The 19,836-nt window shown below is 39.8% G+C and overlaps 1 protein-coding gene across 1 annotated transcript in view; it reads left to right on the top strand.

Moving 5' to 3' along the window:
* Positions 1 to 19,836, top strand: part of IRAK3 (interleukin 1 receptor associated kinase 3) — a 47,917-nt gene that overhangs the window by 13,061 nt on the left and 15,020 nt on the right. Inside the window, exons 2-8 of the mRNA XM_045789646.2 lie at positions 1,519 to 1,701; positions 4,702 to 4,766; positions 5,385 to 5,439; positions 6,677 to 6,828; positions 10,700 to 10,764; positions 16,695 to 16,809; positions 17,757 to 17,875. Of these exons, the coding sequence (XP_045645602.1) occupies positions 1,519 to 1,701; positions 4,702 to 4,766; positions 5,385 to 5,439; positions 6,677 to 6,828; positions 10,700 to 10,764; positions 16,695 to 16,809; positions 17,757 to 17,875 (754 nt within the window). The remainder of the gene's footprint in view (positions 1 to 1,518; positions 1,702 to 4,701; positions 4,767 to 5,384; positions 5,440 to 6,676; positions 6,829 to 10,699; positions 10,765 to 16,694; positions 16,810 to 17,756; positions 17,876 to 19,836) is intronic.

Below are 19,836 nucleotides of genomic sequence, written 5' to 3'. Positions count from 1 at the left end.
TAACTAACCCAAGACAGGAACTAACTAATCCTCCGTCTCTGATGGGGTAGAGGACTGGAAATATTGGGAGGCACTGGTAATATCTACCAAGTCAATTTTTGGTTCACAGAAAAGAAGGGCAGTTATGATTTCATATTGTGCTCCATCAGCTTTCAGGATTTACTTATACTCTCAGCAAAAACATGAAGTTAGAGGAAGTTGAACAGCCCAGCAAACCCTTGAAGGACTGAAAATGTGGGGAGAAGGATGCCATATTAGATCAGAAGATATTGCCTTTCTGATGTCTTGATTGAAATACTACAACTGGTGTACTAGCTTCCTAAGACATTTTTTAAAACTTTTGAGTCTGAAATAGACTGAACACAGATAGTTCTATAGGGGGCTTATTACACTTCTCTGATCTGAGCCCCTGTTCGTCTTTTAAAAGGACACCAACATTTGGAGAATATCATTGGTGAATAGGTGAGTCCTTCAATGAGGTTATCTTGGTTCCTGCTGGAGGGGAGCTTCCAAATTTACGTGCAACAAAGGAAGAGAAGGCTGATTTCCATAACCAGTTATGGTGATATGTTGGGGTTCCCCTATGACCACACTCAGATGATACTTGGATTTTATCTATCGATGTGTATCTGGCTTCCTAACTGTGTTAGACCTTCCAGAAGATAAAGGTATGAGAGGATGCTGCCATCCTCATCACTGACTCCAAACCACATTGCTAATTTTAATACTTGAGATGACTGGGCTAATCTGGGAGTATTGTCCCAGGGGCAAGAAAGACACCCATTAGATCTGTCATTTGGTTGCTTTCTCCTTCCTTTGCCTTAAAATACACTTCAAAATTTGAAAGTTGTGCAGAAAGTCAGTATAATTTTTTACCTGAGGAATCCCATTAACTCAGGGTGTCATAAAAACTGATATGTTTTCAGTAAGTACAGCTTTAAGATATTTATACCAGACCTTAAATAAGTCATATACACTGTTTTTGAGCAATTAAAATCCTAGTCTTGTAGGGTCAGAAAATAAGAAAGTGTTCCAAAAATGATGGGGCTTGTCAGAAGAACGTGGGAACCAACCTGAATGGACAGAGCTGGAAAAATTGTGACACCAAAATCAATAATAATAATACTGGATTTTTATCTGTAGAATAAAATAAACACTCATCAGTCTATACTGATATAAATAAGTTAATTAAAGGGGAGAGAATGGATTGCATTTTCGTACAGAAGAATTGTCTAATAATGAACATAGGAAGAGGAAGGGGAAATAGAAGATCACCATTAAGCAAAGACCACAATGTTTATTATGATAGATAAGATCCACTGGTGAATGAATGCAGATGCTTATGGGCAAAATCTGAGGAGAAGCAGCATTGAATAGTTGGGTGGGCAGTATATGCTAAACAATTTAATTACAATAAAAATTGTAAATAATATGAAATAGAACATATAAAATACCCCCAAAGAAGTATTCCAATAAAAATAAATTATTTTTTGGTTTTTCCTATTGCAATTTCCACAGCGGAGCGACTTTCAAGCAGCTGGCTGGATGTTCGTCACATTGAAAAATATGTAGACCAAGGTAAAAGTGGAACAAGAGAATTACTTTGGTCCTGGGCACAGAAAAACAAGACCATCGGCGACCTTTTACAGATTCTCCAGGAGATGGGGCATCATCGAGCTATCCATTTAATCGTGAACCATGGTAAACATTTTATGATTCTTATGATGTGGCTCTCAGTCCACTTTATAGAAAATGTAATTTGTAGATGTAAATATTGCATTTTATTTAAGACATTGACTGGTTATGCTATGCCATTGATTCCTTATCTGAGGCAAGGCTTTTATTACTTTTTTTTGGCGACATTTTCTTTCCTTATTGCCTAAGTTATACAACACATTCCTTTCTACCCCTTGTTCAGTTTTTTAAATTTTTTACTTAAAAACTACACTTTTTAAAATGTTTCATTCTTAACTAGGAAAATCAGCTCTCCATCCAAAACTCTGAAACTACTTGAATCATAAACAGAATCACAATATATGAGTAAAATATACTTTCATAATTAGTTTTATCATATGATTCGAAGTCAAAATATAATTGGATTCTACCACCTGTATTTTATTTTTTTTAACAATTTATTTATTTATATGAGAGAAAGAGAGAGAGAACACACACGCACATGCATGCTAGAGTGGGCTGAGGGGCAGAGAGAGAGGGAGACAGAATCCTTGAGCAGACTCCAGGGAGCAGGACTCAGGGCTCCATTCCAGGACCCTGAGACCATGACCTGAGCCAAAACCAAGGGTCAGACGCTTAACCCACTGAGCCATCCAGGCATACCCCCTGCCCTGTATTTTAGTGCAAATGTTACCTGCAGAATAACCCTGGGATATATCTTTTATCTTTACTGCTGTTTTTTGCCATGGCCTCTAACTCTATCTTACTTGTCTGTTATCCATTTCATAGTGGCTTAGTACTTCCCTCTTGTCTGTTTCTGATGCTGTGTCTCGCCTTCCGTTTAGTGCAACCAGATAAGTAAAGCTCATGAAGCGTTTTCCATTCATCTTTATCAATAACATAATTTTCTTTTTTTTTTTAAGATTTTTATTTATTTATTCGACAGAGATAGAGACAGCCAGCGAGAGAGGGAACACAAGCAGGGGGAGTGGGAGAGGAAGAAGCAGGCCCCCAGCGGAAGAGCCCGATGTGGGGCTCGATCCCAGAACGCTGGGATCACGCCTGAGCCGAAGGCAGACGCTTAACGACTGCGCCACCCAGGCGCCCCAATAACATAATTTTCTAATGTTATCTATTCTGTGTATTCCACTTTAGATCTATTCACTTCACAAGAATGATCTTGAGTGACCTTGGGTCTTATGTTCTAGACTCAGGGCTCTGAGGCTGGAAATTCTTTTGAATCAGTATCCTTATTCTTTTGGCTTTTTCATCCAGACACATTTTTAGTCCTTGGTCTCATCAAACGATTTGGGAGTTGTTACTTCCTCTTCTACTTTGAAAGAATTTGTAAAGCACTGATGTTAAATCATGCTTAAAAGTTTGGTAGGATTCACCTGGGCTTTTGTTTGTGGGAAATCATAGATTATTAATTCAATCACTTACGGTACAATACATCCTTTCAGATTGTTTATTTCTTCTTGAGTTAATTTTGGCAGTTTGTATCTTTCTAGGAATCTGTCTGTGTCGTTTCAGTTATCTAATTTTTTTATATACGGATGCTCATCATATTATCTTATAATTCTTTTTATTTCTATAAGGTTGGTAGTTGTGTCTCCTCTTTTCTTGTTGGTTTTAGCAATTTGAGCCTCCTCTCTTTCTTTCTTGGATAGTTAAGCTAAAGGATTGTCAATTTTGTGATAATTCCAAAGAACCCACTTTGGTTGCATTGACTTTCTCTTTTGTTTTTATATTATCTATTTCATTTATTTCCATTCTAATCTTAATTCTTTCCTTCCTTCTGCTTCCTTCGGTTTAGTTTACTCTTTCTTTTCTAGTTCCTTAAGATAAAAATTCAGGTTATTGATTTAAGATTTTTCTTCTTTTTCAAGGTAGACATTTACAGCTATAAATTTCCCTTTAGGCACTACTTTTGCTGCATCTCATAAATTTTGGTATATTGTGTTTTCATTTTCATTCATCTCAAAGTATTTTCTCATTTCCCTTGTGATTTCTTCTTGAACTCATTGGTTATTTATGGATTTGTTGTTTAATTGTCATGTGAATTTCCCAAATTTCCTTCTGTTATGGATTTCTATTTTAGGTCCGTTGTGGTCAGAGAATATGCTCTGTATGATTTCAATCCTTCCAAATTTATTGAGGCTCATTTTATTGCACAAGATATGGCCTATCCTGGAGCTTGTTCAATGTACACTTGTGAAGTATGTGTATATTCTTCTGTTTTGGGGTGGAATGTTCTATAGAGTGTCTGCCAGGTCTCACTGGTTTGTAGTTTGTTCAAGGAGGTCTGTTATTAATTGATTACGTTTTGTTGCCAGTCTTCTAAGCAAAATAATTTTTAAAACATTAGAATACAATCTAAGAAAAAATAGAAGATTGAAATAAAATTTTTCTGAAGTCTGAATGAAAATGTCAGATGTGACAGCAAAATATTTCAGGGTTTTTCTCTTTTGTAGGAAGCTACGTAGACTACCTCAATTCAAACAGAACAGAGAGAAGTTACAGTGTGCATTTGGGAAGGGGTGGTAGGTGTTTGTTGTTGACCACAAGCGCGCGCAAACACATACACACACACACACACACACACACACACACACACACACACCTCTAATACTTTATGGCATAATTTGGGATAAAAAATAAACTAACCTAGGGAGATATGATCCCATGATTGTAAAACTTCAAAATATATGAGCAAAAAGCTGATACAATGTTGCTTTTTCCTTTCAGTTTTCTGCTTTATACTTTAATATTTTTAATGGTGTCTAACAATAATCTACGGTAGGTATTTATGTGTTAAGTGAACAAAAGCATGTTTGCATAATATTTGATCCTTAGAAAGCTATTCACATATGCAAATTTGTAACAATTCAAAGAGAATGAAACTGAGCTTTAGAAATTAACATTACTTGCAAGGTGTTTATTTTCACAGTCTAAGGAACAAAAAAAAACATGCTTATTAGAGACATAAAATTTTTCTGTACCTGGCTCCCCTTATTTCTCTTTCAGGAGCAGTCTTGAATCCTTCAGAGCAGAGTCATCAGGGAGATGGATTTCCAAACATGTTACCCAAGGTAGAGTGTATGTGCATAGTTAATGAAGCTTGAACTCTGTTGCAAGTATAATTGAGCATGGGGAATGAAATTGTCAGACAGAAGAAAGCTGGATTTGCAGGTACTTTTCTAAAACCAGAAAAGCCTCAGCTCTCTCGTTACTCTTGTTTAGTTGGGGATTGAGGAAATTAGAGATTTGTGAGTGTTTGAAGAGTGAAGAGCTTTCTCCTCACAGTGATCTGTCATAGATGAGGCTTAGAACTATTAAGAGCGCTGTGAGCTCTGTATTTATCTTGAGTTTTTAATTTTCCTGTTCTAGTTGGCGTTTTGCATGTTGCTGTTGGTTTTTATTGGAGCAAATAACTTGACAGTGATCATTTTTTATAGCATTAGAAGTCATTTAAAATTGACTATAACCATGACATTGAGTTTCTGCAGTGGTACGGAAGACTTAACTGTATATGGCAATGAATACTGTTGAATTAAATAAAGTAACTTTGCTCTCTACTAGTTTTCTTCTAAATTAGATTCTACTCTATTGCACTGTATAGTCCAAGGGGAGCTTTGGATTTCTGTTAAGGTTCTGTTCTTTCTAGACTTATGAAATAGAATTACTTCAGTATGTATTTCCTCTCTTAGGAAACAGCCAATGTCACAGCGGATAATGTTCTTATTCCTGAATGTAATGAAAAAGGTAAAAAAAAAAATTTTTTTTTTTTACTTTAAATCATGCTTTGCTTTAAGTTAACTTACAGGGAGAAGTAGCCAATAAACCGATTAACCATTCATTAATATGCAGGTTTAGGGTAAAATTTTCATGCATATCGAAATGCTTGCAGTTTTGACAGACACAGAGCTCTGATGGATGGTATTTTATAGTGATATTTAAAAAATCCATTGACCAGTGGGGAACATAATGGTGGTCTCTTCCCTTAGGGGGATTTCATATTTTCCATTAGTGAAATTTGCATTTTTATGTGTCATTGAAAAACATTTAAAAATTACATTGGGTTTTATATAATTTTAGAAATTTCCATAGTCCTTGCATAGATCTTTAGAGATGTCTGTAGAGCAATGCTGAAGGTCACTGTGAAAATCCCATTATTCTCCATATCAACTTTATTACTTTATTAGCAGGGAGAATAATTTGGTTCTACCTGGGACTCATTCTGATAAAATTTAATGGCTAATGAAGGCTGCATTGCCTCATCTTTACCACTAGATCTGTACGTTCTTTTGTTCAAAAGAGAATTAGAAAACTTGGATACGATTTTGGTGCTTTAAGATTTAACAATAAGATCTAAATCAAACATCAAATGTGGAAATAGAGTCAAAATTGGGCTCTGAAGGATTTAACTAAGCTTTTCCCTTTGGATATGTATTTGATTACCTTTTAAATGTTTTCTCCCCATCTCTGCTTTAGGTGATTTTTTGAAAAGCTGAAGCATCTTCCTAATTTATTCTGAGGAAGTAAGTTAGGAATAGAGAGGATTTGCCTCATGAAAAATGTTCCTATCAGTCATGCTTGGAGAACATCATTTAGTCATAAAATTTCCACTTCTATAGTTTTTGGGTTTTTTTTTTAAATGGTTTTAGGTTCATAGTGAGTCAAAAGCAACCCATTGATCTACTGACAAAGACATCGAATCTTGGAAAAATTTCCCCAATTAAGTTCTTTGGCTGACCTCTTTGGAACGGTGATAGAATCGCAGTGCTATTGTTCAGATATCTCAAAAAACGTTTGCTCTGTGCAATGGTGGGTGCCCGAGCGCCATGGTGGGCTTTAGTTTGGGTTCTCGGGCCTTGCCCTGCTGGCTTTCTGCTGGGCTCTGATGTATTTCTAATATGGAAGTCCTGGTTCTTTATCATGGTGGCACTGATTCGTAAGAAGAGAAAAAGTAACTTATCTTCTCCCTCTTTTTCTTCCTTAGGAATATTGTTTAAATCCTCCATCAGCTTTCAAAACATCAGAGACGGAACCAAAAATTTCCATAAAGACTTCCTCATTGGAGAAGGGGAGATTTTTGAAGTATATAGAGCGGAGATCCAAAACCGAACATATGCCATTAAATTATTTAAACAGGTATGGAAAGAATTACTATCACAGGATATCAATTCCATTTATTTGCTCATATTTCATGCTAGAATGTGTCATTTTTCATCAACATTGAAAGGAGGTATATTTGAAAATAAAGTTTCATAAATGGAAATAAGATATACGAGCTCAGGTGACTGGAGAAAAGACTATGAAATGAATGCCTGTCTTGCAGGAATGTGGAAGTGAAATTCTTCCCATCGCCAGATGTGTCGAAGGAGGACTTTCTGAAAAGCCTTGCAGGACCTTTGGCACTTTGCTTGTGCTGGTCTGCCCCGGTTTTCTTGTTCTTTTTAGGATGGGCAGTATGTCTTCCAGGATATTCCGTGCTACTTTATAAAGTATCATGCATCACAGTTCAGGAGGGCTGGAAGGAGGAGGCTTCAGGTAGGAGGAGCAAGGCAACGATCAGAGTAGGAGCTTCGGGAAAGCTGAGTGGCCACAGCCAGTAAAGCAGAAAGGGTATTGGGAGTCAAACTCAGGAGTCAGGAGGAGTTGGGTGCACACAGATACCCCAAAGAGCTGCTCTTCATGTTCCTCATTGTTAGTCAACAGTCAATAAACATTTATTAAACTCTTGCTGGGCTGGGTGCTGAGCAAGGATGTATAAGGCGTAATTCCATCCTCAGGGAGCTCAGTCTTATGGGGCAAACAAACGGTCGGGGAAAGAAAAGATGAACCTGCTTGTGAGAAGTAGTTGAGCAGAGTTTTGGGTAAAAGGTCATGGGAGCACCGGAAAGACAGCCGGAGCAGGGGCGCATCCAGCACCCGAAAGAGTGCCTGGCACAGAGGAACTGCTCCATAAACGCTTCTGCAATACGTAAATGGAAAAGTGGGTGAAAGGAAGAGACCTTTCAGCTGGGTTTTGAAAGATGAGTCGAATTTTGGCAGGCAGTGAGGGACAGGAAGTGCTTTCTGGGTGGACGAAAGAGCAGGTGCAGCGCCTGGAGGTGTGTGCGTGACAGCATACGTCTTATGAATAACAGATCATTCGGTGGAGGAGAGCCTGGGGCGAGGGTGGCAAGGTAGTGGCAGAGGGTCCTGGAATGATGGGTCAAGTCTGTGGGTGCTTTGTTTCTAAGTGGGAGAGTGAAAGGACTAGATGCGTTTTTGAAATAGAACCTTGATTACAGGTTAGATGATGGGTTGGAAGTTGGCAGAGGCATTGGAGGAGAGATGGCAAGGGCTAGATTGGAGATGAAAAGATGAAAAGAAAGATTTTTTTAGATGTGTAGTGAAGACACGAATGGGGCTTAAGCCAATGTCCTCAACCCTAATAATAGAGTCACCTCGGGAGCTTTTTTGAAATGATCCCGTCAGCGTCAGGTTAGGTCAGAGTAGTGGTGGTGGTGGCAGGCATCAGCCTGGGTAAAAAGCTCCCCAGGTAGTTCAGATGTGCGGCCAGTGTTGAGACCCACTGCTGGACGCTAGGGCAGAGGCAAGGAGAAGGTATGTCTAAGAGCTGGGGTGAAATGGACCAAATCTCGTGATCAGTCAGACAGGGCTGGGGAAGTAGGGGAGAGGATGGACCTAAGCCATTCCTCCTCTGCAGCTTAGATTACGGCCCCCTCCGCTTTTTTTCTTTTATTATTAACCTGATTTTTCCAGTTCCCTAAAGTGGATTTTACCCCACTAATTTTATACGGGTACCTCAAGATTCCTGGGGAGATGAATGTTCTAATAAAGAAATGAAACTATTAGGGCACCTGGATGGTTCAGTTGGTTGAGTGTCCGACTCTTGATTTCAGCTCAGCTCACTATCTCAGGGTTGTGAGTTCAGGCCCCTGTGTTGGGCGTGGAACCTACTAAAAAAAAAAAAGAAAGAAAGAAAAAGAAAAAAGAAGGAAGACTATCTACTGGTAAAACCATTCAACAAAGAGAATGTGGTTACTCTAGAGGTGGCCTAACTGAAGCCTGTTGCCTGGGGCCACGTGTCCCTACCCCATCTGTATGTTCTTTCAGGGTTGAGCCCCAGGGCCACCTCCCCCAAAGGCTCCAGCCGTCTACTTTCCTCTTCTCTGCGTCGCTGCCACCAACTCACACTCCCTTTTGGGAGGTTTTGGGGTTTTGGTTTCTTCCTTCCAGGAGTCTGGCTTCAGAATGGAATGTCATTGCCTTTAGATCTCCTTTGCTTCCTGTCCCAGAATTCCTGTCCCACAGTGATCGTTTCCTTGATTGCCTTCCGGTAGAGTTTTGGTGACCTCCAATGTGCAGCCACAGCATTGTAGCATTATTTCCCAGTACTGATTTCCTCATCCACCTCTCCCAATGGACTTGATGGTTTTCTTTAAAGAGTCTTATTTATCTTTGTGTCCCAGAGCCTTATTACAGGGCCTGGTTCCTGGAAATTGCTCAATAAATGTTCATTAGGTGAATTGAATGAAGCGTGTACATCCTTTTCATGAATTTGGCTGCTAAGCTCCCGGAGTAAAAAGACAGGAGCTGGCAAAGTTACCGAAGACTTAGTGACTGTACAAAGTCCTAAATGCCCGTGCACACACGTCAGGAAAGATGGGATAATTTAACTAACACTTGGCCACAGAGCATTTGTTTTTAAAGAAATATGGTTTGGTAAAATTGGGACATTAACTTCAATAAACTGTCTTCAAGGGACTGAAGTGGGGAAACGTACAAGATGCGTTAGGTGGGTGCGCACAGATCACCTGGAGATCTTACAATACGGATTCTGGTTCACACCTGGGTAGGGACCTGAGATTCAGCATTTCTCACCAGCTCCTAGGGAAGCTGCTGTTCCTCATGCACAGACCACATTTTGAGCATCAACAGTCCTGGGTTAGCAGGAACACAAAAACTAACCCCTTCATTTTTCAGATTAAGAAAACAACGACCTCAGGGATGTTAAGTGACAAAAAGTCACAAATATTGAGTGTTAGAAATGGGACCGAGACCCAATCCACCTGGCTCCCAGGACAATGGCTTTTTAAAATGTAAATTCTCATAAAACGGTTCTTGAAAATGATTTGTTAGCCTGGTTTATTGTTTCTGACTTCCTGGACTGACTTTTGGAAAATAGCTTCCAGAATTCCTGTTGGATTTCTCTCCCTTTCTTCCTGAGAACAGAGCTCTAAAAACCCTGCCCTGTCTCGCAATTTACAAATGATAGAAACTTACAGCTAATAGAGCCTAAGAATATTTAACTCTTTCATGGTAGAAGTTAGGAACTGGAGATGCGGAGACATGAAGTGACGTAAGGTGTATAAAACCATCAAGAACAATACCAGGTACCGAGTAGCTGCTCATACAATATTATTGAATTCATTAATCTATTCAATAAATATTCTTGTGTCAGGCACTGGGCTAGCTTCTGAAACTCCTTTGAAGTAAGGAGTTATATTTCACAATGTCTTAGTAAGCCCACTTTTTCAAAATTAATACAAAGGTAAACTTGAGTCGTCATCTCCAAATGACCCAAATCCAAAATGCCAAATTGGTGAAATCACTTCTCACCAGAATACAGCTACATCAAACTGGATTCTTTGTGAGACCAAGTGAGGAGTTTCTGTCGTGGGATTTTCCTTAAATACATATATAACATTTTTAAATTTATGTACATATGTACAAAATATGGTAAAAGAGTTTGAATATAAAATATGGCAACACGATACATTGCATGAAAAACTTCTAACTCAAGAGCAGTGGTTCTCAATCTGTTTGGGAGGTAATGGGTTTTTGAAAGTCTGATGAAAGTTAAGGATCCCCTCCCCAGAAAAATGCTTCTAGCATTTACATCAAAAAGGGCAGCTAAGTTTTAGGAAACCTTACAGACTCTGGGTTAAGAATCCCAGAAATAGAGATCCTTTCCTTAATTGTTTCCCTCATTTTTCTGTATGATATTTAGGAGAAAAAAATGCAATGTAAGAAACAATGGAAGAGGTTTTTATCTGAGCTTGAAGTTTTACTACTGTGAGTATATTTTGTCTGGAATTTCTCCCTCTGTGCCTGGTTTTCGGCTTTGCGCAACTTTGGTGCTTGGCATGGCTGGCATGTAATAAATGTGGGTTGGCTATGAGAACACTGGGTACGCTTCTGACATCTGCTTTCTTCTATTCCTTAGAACACATTTTAAAATAGACCATTCACATAATTCACCTGAACATATTTTAATAAGAAACTGTCACAAGGAAGTGGGTTAAATCATGTGTGACTAACATGGCTCAATGTCAGATAACTCCTAGAACATTAGAATTGTATATATTTGACCATTTCCCCCTTCCTTAGAGACATTGTAGTCAAGAAACTGTTTCATCAGTATAACCCTCTTCAGGAAGAGAGTTTAGACAAAGAAATCAAGCGCTTTTGATGTGCATATTATTTTCTGGGAATTCATTCATGAACCCGGGAGTCCTCGGAGACAAACTAAAATGACTTCATTTTCATATATATTCATATCTGCAGCTGTGCTGTCTGCTCATCGAAGACCCTTAACCCTATAGAGCTCACTCATCACCCCTTATGAAAAGAAAATGTTCTTTTCAGATGTTTTCTGAAGCAATCAGTGCAGTGGGTGGTGATGGAGGAAACATTGTACTAAATCCTTCTTTTATCCCAGGGACCAGAAATCAAAACATGAGAAGACTAATCATAAAAACTTAATGCATATCATTTAGTCAACCAACAACTAAAACCAAAATTGTAATAGTAGAGGGTTTCTATATTTAAGCTTTCTTTATTGGCTAATGAGTAGTAAGTTGGAAAATTTCAAAATTCCAAAAGTGCCAAGGACAGATTTTTTTCCCCCACCTTGATCTTTAACCACCCAGCTGATTTCCCCAAGGGCAACAGTTACCAGTTTTCTGCATATCTTCCCAGAGATACTTAATGCATAAGCATGTATGTATTTTGTTTTCTCATTTTCACACCAGGGGTAGCATAAATACATTGTTCACTTTGCTTATTTGAGTATTGCATTGTGTGCTGTTCTGTAATTTCATTAACCATTCTCATATCGATGGATTTTAAGTTTTTTTCTAATCTTTGAATATTAGAAAGTAATGATGCTGCAACAAGAAAAGCTCATATATATGTTATTTTGTACCTGTTTGAGTATATCTAAGTTCCCACAAATGCAATTACAGGGTCAAATGATTATATGCATTGCATGATACCAAATTGTCCTCCAAAAGAAATACCAATTTACACTTACAGCGGGCACATATACCTGGCTCTCCATGTTTTTGCCAACATAGTGTTTATTCTTAACTTTAAAAAAAATTTTTTTTATGTATTTCTTTGTCAGTGAGAGAGCACAAGCAGGGGGAGCAGCAGGCAGAGGGAGAAGCAGGCTCCCTGCTGAGCAGGGAGCCCCGATGTGGGACTCAGTCCCAGGATCGTGACCTGAGCTGAAGGCAGACACTTAACTGACTGAGCCACTCAGGCGTCCCTATCCTTAACTTTTAATTTTTGCCAGTGTGCTAGGTGAAAATGGGTTCTCACTGTGGTTTAAATTTTTCTATTATTAGTGAATCTTTTTACATATTAAGAGTTCTATGAAATATCTGATACTATTCTTTGCCCATTTTTTTTTTTAAATTAGGCTGTTGGTATTTTTCTTTTTTTTTTTTAAGATTTTTTATTTATTTATTTGACAGAGATAGAGATAGCCGGTGAGAGAGGGAACACAAGCAGGGGGAGTGGGAGAGAAAGAAGCAGGCTCATAGCGGAAGAGCCTGATGTGGGGCTCGATCCCATAACGCTAGGATCGCGCCCTGAGCCGAAGGCAGACGCTTAACCGCTGTGCCACCCAGGCACCCCTGTTGGTATTTTTCTTAATGATTTGTAGGAACATTTTATATATTAGAGAAAATTAGCCTTATTCTTATGTTATGAGATAATTTTTTTTTTAACCAGATTGACAATTTGTCTTTGCTTATTCTAGTTTTTGCTATGTGGAAATGGTTTTAGTGTGGTGAATTGTTTTTATTTAAATTCAGTTAATTAACATATACTATATTATTGGTTTCAGAGTAATGTAGTGAATTTAATCTATATTTCCTTTTGATTCTGGATTTATATATATATAAAAATATATATATAAATATGTATATATATATATGTATATATATATATATATATATTTTTTTTTTAGGCTCTACCCATTTATTTGACAGAGAGAGAGAGCACAAGCAGGGGCAGTGGCAGGCAAAGGGAGAGGGAGAAGCAGGCTCCCCACTGAGCCAGGAGACCGATGCAAGACTCCATCCCAGGACCCTCCAATCATGACCTGAGCCAAAGGCAGACACTTAACTGACTGAGCCACCCAGGCGCCCCAGATTGTGAATTTTATATCCGTTTCAAAGTCCTTCCCCAGTGAAAGGTTATAAAATAATTCTACCATGGTTTTATCAAGTACCTTTATGGTTTCATTTTTTACATTTATACATCTGATCCATTTGGATTTGTTCTGATGAGGTATTTATGTATGACTTCAGAAAGAATTAACAGCTCTAGGATGGTGAATCTTCTTGGTGTGCTATTATTATTATTTATATTGCTAATATTTAGTTTTAGGCTTTATGCAACAAGTACATTACATGTATTAATTCTTTACTCCTCACAACAATCCTGGGGCGCCTGGGTGGCACAGTGGTTAAGCATCTGCCTTCGGCTCAGGGCGTGATCCCAGCATTCTGGGATCGAGCCCCACATCAGGCTCCTCTGCTATGAGCCTGCTTCTTCCTCTCCCACTCCCCCTGCTTGTTTCCCTCTCTCGCTGGCTGTCTCTTTCTCTGTCGAATAAATAAAATCAAATCTTTTAAAAAAAAAATCCTCACAACAATCCTGTGAAGGAAATACTGCCTTGTCCCTATTTTGGAGATGAGGAAATTGAGATAGCTCCTGCCTTTTTGAGAAGATCCACCTCATTTCCTAAATCGTCTTCAGTCTCCTTCTCAGATATTTATTAATGAATAAATCCGATGGAGCCCTCTCCTCTCAGAGCATGCTGCTTGGTGTGGGGTTAAGAGAGAAGTGCGTAAGTCAACAGGCACTTTCAGTAAACGAAGTGGTAAGGTGGAGACATAGCACAGAAGGAGGGGAACACAGTAACCTGGGGGCTGGGCAGCAGAACAGGCTTCTCGCAAAAAGTCACGTCTAAGCTGAGACCGGAAGGTGAGTTTTTTTAGTTCAATATTAAGGGAATTGCTTAACCCTTGTCTCTTAGAATTGTAAACTCTTTGGGATGTGGCTTCTGATTCCTTTTTTCCCTTCTTTCCCAAGGAAGGGGAAGGAGCTAATAATTTTTGAGGACCTGGCACTTGGCTAAATATTTAACTTTCCATTTAATTTTCATAAGACACTTGGGAAGTGGTGTCTTAATTTTGGTTTACAGTTGAAGCATATTCATCTGCTAGGGCTGCCGTCACAAAAGAGACAGGGCGACTTGAACAACATTTATTTTCTCGCATTTCTGGAGGTTGAGAAGTCCAAGATGAAGGCAGTTTGGTTCTTGGTGAGGGTGCCCTTCCTGGCCTGTAGACGACTGCCTTCTAATTCTATCCTGACATGGTGGAGAGAGGGAGCAGATTCTCCAGTTTTTCTTCTTCTAAGGGCAGTAATCCCATCATGAGGGATACAGTCCTAACCGTGACAGGCTCCCAGAAGCCTCTCCAAACACCTTTTCATTGGAGGTTAGGGCTTTAACACAGGAGCTGGGTTGGGGTGGGGGGAGGGGTGTGGGGGAGAGACACGATTCAGACCACAGCAACGATACAGCTCCCAGAGATTAAATCCCTTTCCCAAGTTCACAGAGCTGGTGAAGAGTACGGCAGAGAGTCAACCCCAGGTCTGTCTGTCGTTCAAGTCCGTCTGCTCTCCACACTGCGGTGCCTGCGTGGTGTTCTGGCTGCAGCGAGCACTCACAAATACTCATGGAATTGATTTTAAAGCCATCGTATCTGCAGACCTTCAGATCTATAGAATCTAAAATCTCACTGACTTAAAAGTTTGTAGTGAAAGGATGGGTGAGAAGGGTCCACAGACTCAAAGTCAGGAGGCCTTCTCCTGGCTGCTCCACGTTCCAGACCTCACTAACTGGTCCAGTGTCCGTTTTTCTGCTGGATTGGTAATATCTAAAAATAAGCAAATGGCCATTTCTGCCCTGTGTGCAGGAGAGCAGAGAGCCAGGCCATGGCTGTGTCTATGTGAGGTCTGCTGTCTGCTTTCCAAAAAGATTTCTATCTCATCAAATTATTGTACGGTGCAGGACTCCCAGGTAGTGGTATAGGTCAGTTGTTTACGCAGCCGAATACGCCAGCTTGATTCCATTTCAGTCCCTTGCTTTTCATTGTATCATGGTGGTCTGAATTATAATAGGTGTAGGGATCTTGTGTAACAGGCATTTTTGACGTGTTTAAAAGTAAAATATGCCTGTGTGTATGTACATACACACACACTTCCTTCTTTAAGGAAGAAGGAATAAAAGAAATCTGAAGCCATGTGTGTGTATGTGTGTGTGTGCATTTTATAGGAAAGTTTTGCTATTGAAAAAAATAATAATAAGTCTTTATAAATAGAATGCTTTAAAAAAAAAAAAGCTTTATTTTAATATCCCCAAGCATGCCTAGAACATAGTAGGCATTCAATAAATAATTAAATTGAACCGAGTTCATAGTGCAGGTGAATTACACGTTTTATATTTCATAGTTTTTACCTGGGTTCCACTGTTTTTCACAGTGATACAGGCATTTAAGAAATAGAGTCTGGGGCACCTGGGTGGCTCAGTTGGTTGAGCAGCTGCCTTCGGCTCAGGTCATGATCTTGGGGTCCTGGGATTGAGCCCCATGTCAGGCTCCCTGCTCAGTGGGGAGTCCACTTCTTCCTCTGCCTCTGCTCCTCCTCCCTACTTGTGCTCTCTGTCTCAAATAAATAAATAAACTCTTAAAAAGAAAAAAAAAGAAATAGAGTTTCAGGGTGCCTGGGGTGGCTCAGTTGGTTAAGCATCCGACTCTCGGTTTCTGCTCAGGTCATGATCTCAGCGTTGTGAGATCAAGGCCCACATCAGACTCCATGCTCAGTGGGGAGTCTGCTTAAGATTCTCTCTCTCCCTCTGCCCCTTCCCCTGCTTGCATGCCCCCTCTCTTTTGTGCTCTCTCAAATAAATAATTTTTATTTATTTATTTTTAAGAAATAGAGTTTTAAAGGGAAGGAGCCTGAAAATGGGTGCTACACTGACATAGAACTCTGGCATTTAAAAATCAGTGATATGTTGTACAATATCAGACTTTGCTAATCACATGAATTTTAGATAACTGTAAAGCTTTATGAAGACACTGGAAGACACTGGAAGACACTCCTTCAGCTGTGTGACTGGTGCCTAACACAGTATCTGACATAGTAATGCTCAGTAAATGGATGAATGAAAACAGTCTTCTGTACTTTTCTATTTTGGTGACTTATACAGTATACTTAAAGCAATGAAATAAATAGTTTCAGTTGTATTATCTTTATTTACTTAATAAGTAAGTTACATTGGGTCTCATATCGATAAACAAAATTTAATATCAGATAGTGTTGTCTATTTATTGTAAAGTTCCCAAGACTCCCAAATCTTAAGAAATCGTTACTTTCTTAAATTTTCTGTCTTATATTTGGATGTTTTATTTATATTTGCATGATCACAATTAATCAAAGAATGGCTAGTATTTGTGAGAGCTCTTTAGACCGATTTGGGAAACAAATCTGTGTCATGTGTCCAATGAGATTACTTCTCCCTTGGCCACATTTATAGTCTGCTTTAGACCTAGTCCCCATGCCAACTTATCACCCCCGAACCACAGTGCTGTTCATTTCCGATTTGAATAAACAACCTGATGGATTTAAAAATCTTTTCTTTCAAGGTTTCATCATCCAAACATACTGGAGTTGGCTGCCTATTTTACAGAGAGTGAGAAGTTCTGCCTGGTTTACCCATATATGAGAAATGGATCCCTTTTTGACAGATTACAGTGTGTAGTAAGTCATACCTATGACTCTCCCTGACGCTCTGACCTCCTGAAGCCCTGAAAAAGCTGCTGAAAGCTCCTGTGGGATCCAGGAGGCCAACATGTATTCACAGGAAGGGATAGCCGACAATGGGTTTCCCATGCAAGGGGAGGACTTTTCCATCAATTAGTATTTTACTCTAGAAAAAGACTGCCTAAATACCTGAATTATGGTGTGTTGTACAGCACGGTGGCCAAAAGATTGGCTGGGTCCTTACTCCTTAGTGATTCTGTATCTCAAATAAGTTTAAATTAACTACTCTTACTTCTTAGACAATTTTTGTTTGCATAACTTCACACAAAGTACCATTCAATACAAAGGATAGACATAAAGTTGATACGGACTGCTTAAAGAGAAAGAGGTTGAATAAATGCCTTGATTTCTCATGCTTTTGAAAGATCGGTTTAAAAATTCATTCTAAGTAGGTGAAGTTTCAGTTAGGATAAGAATAAAAACAGATTATTCTCAATTACCCACACTATTATGCCACAAATAATTTTTAAGTCTTATTTAATGAACTTTTTTTTAAGTAGGCTCCACACCCAGTGTGGAGCCCAATGTGGGGATTGAACACATGACGCTGAGATCAAGACCTGAGCTGAGATCAAGAGTCGGATGCTTAACTGACTGAGCCACGTAGGTGCCCCATATTAGTGAACTTTTAAACATAGTTACCTTACCGGCCATATTTTGATTAAGCTAATGTTAAAATTATTGGGTATTTCGATTGGCTATAAAAAGGCCTACTACCATTGGTAGCAGAAGAAAATGTATCTTGAATTTCAAATAGGTTGTGGGAAACCAGAATGTTCATTCCCCTGCCTTACCCCACCTCACCATCTGCTTTTCTTCTGGCATACTCCTACGTAATGAGTGCCCACGTTTCACTCCCAAACCAACTACTGTTGTCTTTTTAGGGCAACACGGCCCCACTTTCTTGGCACATTCGAATCAGTGTTTTAATAGGAACCTCGAAAGCCATTCAGTACTTGCACAACACGGAGCCGTGCTCGGTCATCTGCGGCAGTGTATCGAGGTAAGTGATCCCAGAGCTTTAGGGTATACCTGAGAGCCCCTTTCATCATCACAGGTGAGTCAGACCTCACACTGTTTTCTGCCTGTAGTTTCCCTGGTAGATGTGTGTGTTTAAGGATTAAGGATTCTCACCTAAGAGGGGTGTCTGAGTGGCTCAGTCGGTTAAGCTTCTGACTCTTCGTTTCGGCTTGGGTCATGGTCTGGGCAATAGTCTCAGGGTCGTGGGTTAGGGTCGTGGGATCAGCCCGTGTCGGGCTCCATGCTCAGTGTGGAGTCTGCTTGGGATTCTCTCTCTCCCTCTCCCTCTGCCCCTCCCCACCCACCTCCGTGGGCACGTGCATTCGCTCGCTCGCTCTCTCTTTCTCAAGATAAATAAAATCTTAAAAAAGAAAAGAATGCTCATCTAAGTATTTAAAATCGTAACTTTTTTTTTTTAGTGAAGTATAATTGACATACAATATCCAGTTAGTTTCAGGTGTACATTACAGTGATTCAATTTTTTTTATTAATGAAAATTGTATCTACCCAATTTAAAAAGCTACATTTATACAGCCAAAGGGAGAGTTTGTGTTATCTTTGGGAATTATTAATGAGCAACGTAGGATAGACAGTTTTGTGTATTTTACTAATTATACCTGACACTAAACTTTGACATGAACCTGTATTAATCTCCCTTTTTTCTTTTTAAGTGAGTTTTAAGGAAAGGTTAAGTGACTTATACCGAGATTCCGAGCAAGATAACAGCAGTAGACAGTAGATGGTAGTTAAAATTCTTTGTCCCTGGGGCGCCTGGGTGGGGCAGTCATTAAGCGTCTGCCTTCGGCTCAGGGCGTGATCCCGGCGTTATGGGATCGAGCCCCACATCATGCTCCTCTGCTATGAGCCTGCTTCTTCCTCTCCCACTCCCCGTGCTGTGTTCCCTCTTTCACTGGTTGTCTCTCTCTGTCAAATAAATAAATAAAATCTTAAAAAAAAAAAAAATCTTTGTCCCTGAGTCTCCAGTGTCTTGCTGATTCCACTGAGCCTGCAGCCTCTTAGCTTTATGTGTTCATCTGTGACAAGCCAAGCAGCAACTCCGGTGTTCATTTTTGAGACATGAGAACATTGGAAGCAACATCTTCCATCTTTCTTTCTTTTTTTCCAGTAGACCTAAAGAATCATTCAGATAGAGAGTAGATACTCTGTAGCAAAATCCCCCCGGTGAATTTTTCCTGTGTGCCCTTCATCTCGAATCTGTCTAAAAGTAGGTAAATACACCTTTGCAGAATAGCAGGGATGCCTGAATTTAAAAGACTTCTACCTGTTCTGAACCATCTCCTGGTGTCTTGAAAAAGCTTTTAGTGTGCTTTTGAGTTGAGCAAAAGAGGGACTGATTACTGACTTCTTTGTTTTTCTGGTGGAATGAACTCTTTTTATATAAAAGACTCGATTTTTCCTGAGTCCTGTGCGTGTGCGGAAACAACCCATGGGTGTCTGCTCCTGTGACACTGTGGTGATTCATCAGCTCTGGTGGCCCCATAGAATCGGCACAAAGTGGGTGCTCCCTCAGGGGACCCGGGTCAAAGACGCACAGCAACGGAGTCAGGGCTGAGGTGGCCACCCACAACCGGACACAATCCACCTAGCTCACCGCCAGCTCAGCACAGTAGGTGCTCAAATATATTTTATCCGAGTAAATAAGTCTCTGGAATTTTGCTGTCCATATATTTTTCTTTTGGTTTAAACTTCAAGTAAGCCTAGCTTCTTTTCCATCCCAAGCAGTAACACATTAATGTTATCAATTTTTCTTTTGTGTGACTGAGTTCATTACATCCTCTCCCGATCGTGGAACTTGATGGGAGAAAGGGGTGAGAAGCAATAAAGTGTCAGGGTTCTGGTCCCTGACGGGCGAGGGGGGCAGGGAAGGCCACCAACTGGAGCAAAGGGAGCGTCAGGGGGAGGGCTACGGATCCAGCCTCTGCC

The sequence above is a fragment of the Ursus americanus genome, chromosome 17 (assembly GCF_024610735.1).
Source record: "Ursus americanus isolate L20-20 chromosome 17, mUrsAme1.1.p, whole genome shotgun sequence".
Lineage (NCBI taxonomy): Eukaryota > Metazoa > Chordata > Mammalia > Carnivora > Ursidae > Ursus > Ursus americanus.
This window is presented reverse-complemented; position numbering and strand designations above follow the sequence as displayed.